The sequence below is a fragment of the Argentina anserina genome, chromosome 7 (assembly GCF_933775445.1).
Source record: "Argentina anserina chromosome 7, drPotAnse1.1, whole genome shotgun sequence".
Classification (NCBI taxonomy): Eukaryota; Viridiplantae; Streptophyta; class Magnoliopsida; order Rosales; family Rosaceae; genus Argentina; species Argentina anserina.
The window spans coordinates 11,617,262-11,619,039 of NC_065878.1; the positions used below are offsets into that span (position 1 = coordinate 11,617,262).

General features: G+C 35.8%; 1 protein-coding gene across 1 annotated transcript; it reads left to right on the forward strand.

Moving 5' to 3' along the window:
- Positions 1 to 348: 348 nt before the first annotated feature.
- LOC126802877 (cyclin-U2-1) lies at positions 349 to 1,418 on the forward strand. Its single transcript, XM_050530584.1, has 2 exons — positions 349 to 833; positions 958 to 1,418. Exons 1-2 carry the CDS (start codon positions 418 to 420, stop codon positions 1,220 to 1,222), a joined length of 681 nt encoding a protein of 226 aa, XP_050386541.1. The 5' UTR covers positions 349 to 417; the 3' UTR covers positions 1,223 to 1,418.
- Positions 1,419 to 1,778: the final 360 nt, after the last annotated feature.

Consider the following 1,778-nt stretch of genomic DNA (forward strand, 5'->3'; position numbering starts at 1 on the left):
CGATCCAAGTAGAAATTTCCAAGATTCGTCAATATCTTCTGTGAATCTTAATTTTTATATGCGGGAGAGAGGCAGGGGTTGCATTTATTTTTTATTTTCTGTTATATAGAATTTGAAAGCTGAGCTGTATGATTGTACCTTTCCTTTACAAAGAGGAGGCACATATCTTATGGTTTGATTTCATCTTTAGCTTCCACCCACCTTCCAAATGTCTGAAAACCAATGTCATTTAGAGCCATTTCAAAAAAAGAAAAAGTCATTTAGAGTAAATATTTCTATATTCACTAACACTAACCTAGTCCTCTCACTTCCTCCCTGTATATATGCTCCCTCTCTACCCAAAACCTCTTTCACCACAAAACCCCCAAAGCACAAGCCTTTCTCTCTTTCGATCACAAAACACACAGAAAACCCAAGATGGTTTCCTCAACATCTCTTGTAATCTCTCCGAGAAAGTTCAGATCAGACTTGTACTCATATCCATACCAGGCGGATTCCAACACCCCTTTGGTGGTTAATGTTCTTGCTTCTCTTATTGAGAGAAACATGGCCAGGAACCAAAGGATTTCCAAGAACTGCAGCCCTTGGTACTTGTCCAAAGACATGAAGAAGACTCGAATTTTCGAGTGTCACGAGACTCCGGACATGACGATTCAGTCGTATTTGGAGAGGATTTTCCGGTACACAAGAGCCGGTCCGTCTGTTTATGTGGTCGCATACGTATATATCGACCGGTTCTGCCAGAACAATCCTGGTTTCCGAATCAATGTCACAAATGTGCATAGATTACTCATCACAACTATAATGGTGGCTTCGAAATATGTAGAAGACATGTAAGTTCCTCTAACACTCTTTCTCAGTTTCTTTCTTTCTGTTCTTTTTCTTCTCTTTTTTTTTCTAGCTTGTTGTTCTGTTTGTCTCGGAAATCCTAATGTGAAATCCTTCTTTCTTGAACAGGAATTACAGAAATTCTTACTTTGCAAGAGTCGGGGGATTAACAACAAACGAGCTGAACAAGTTGGAACTTGAGTTTCTATTCTTGATGGGATTCAAGTTACATGTGAATGTGAGTGTGTTTGAGAGCTACTGTTGTCATCTAGAAAGAGAAGTTAGTATTGGAGGAGGCTACCAAATTGAGAGCACACTGAGATGTGCAGAAGAAATCAAAACAAGGCAAGATGAAGATAGAAGATACAACCAGTGTGCTGGTCTTTTGTTGTAGATCGAATCAAGGATATTTCTGTTTTTTTTTAGCCTAGCAATCCATTTGTACAGGTTGATGTAAATTTGTGTATATGTATGTTGTTACATCTTTCCTCTGGTAAATTACATACCTATATACAGTTGCATACTACAGTAATAGCATTTATGCATCAATGTAGCTTTATATATGCATCTTCAAGAATAAAATAGCTTTTCAGAAAAAGTTAGATGGTGACTATTATTTGGAATGGGCTCCATCTTCACAAGAGAACAGTATCGTGAAATGATTGCTTGCCTTGTGAGAACCTTGAGATCATTAACCAATAACTAAAATATCGAAATTTCACTGATATTTTGGATAAAGTTTATATTTTTCAGCATATGGATATATTCTTTGCCTATTAAGTATTTTTCGATGGAAATTTTTGATATTTCCCGATATATTCAGAAACTTTCGAAATTTTTCAATATTTTCATAATATACTAAGTATTTTTCAATGGAAATTTTCGATATTTCCTGATATATTCAGAATTTTTCAAAATTTCTGTGTCAGACCAACTTCAAATAAAAATAA

What these genes read in the sequence shown, in the direction of transcription:
- LOC126802877 (XM_050530584.1), top strand. Translation starts at nt 418, where the DNA reads ATGGTTTCCTCAACATCTCTTGTAATCTCTCCGAGAAAGTTCAGATCA. An exon ending in TCGAAATATGTAGAAGACAT is followed by an intron (nt 834 to 957) that starts GTAAGTTCCTCT and finishes TTTCTTGAACAG; the next exon opens with GAATTACAGAAATTCTTACT.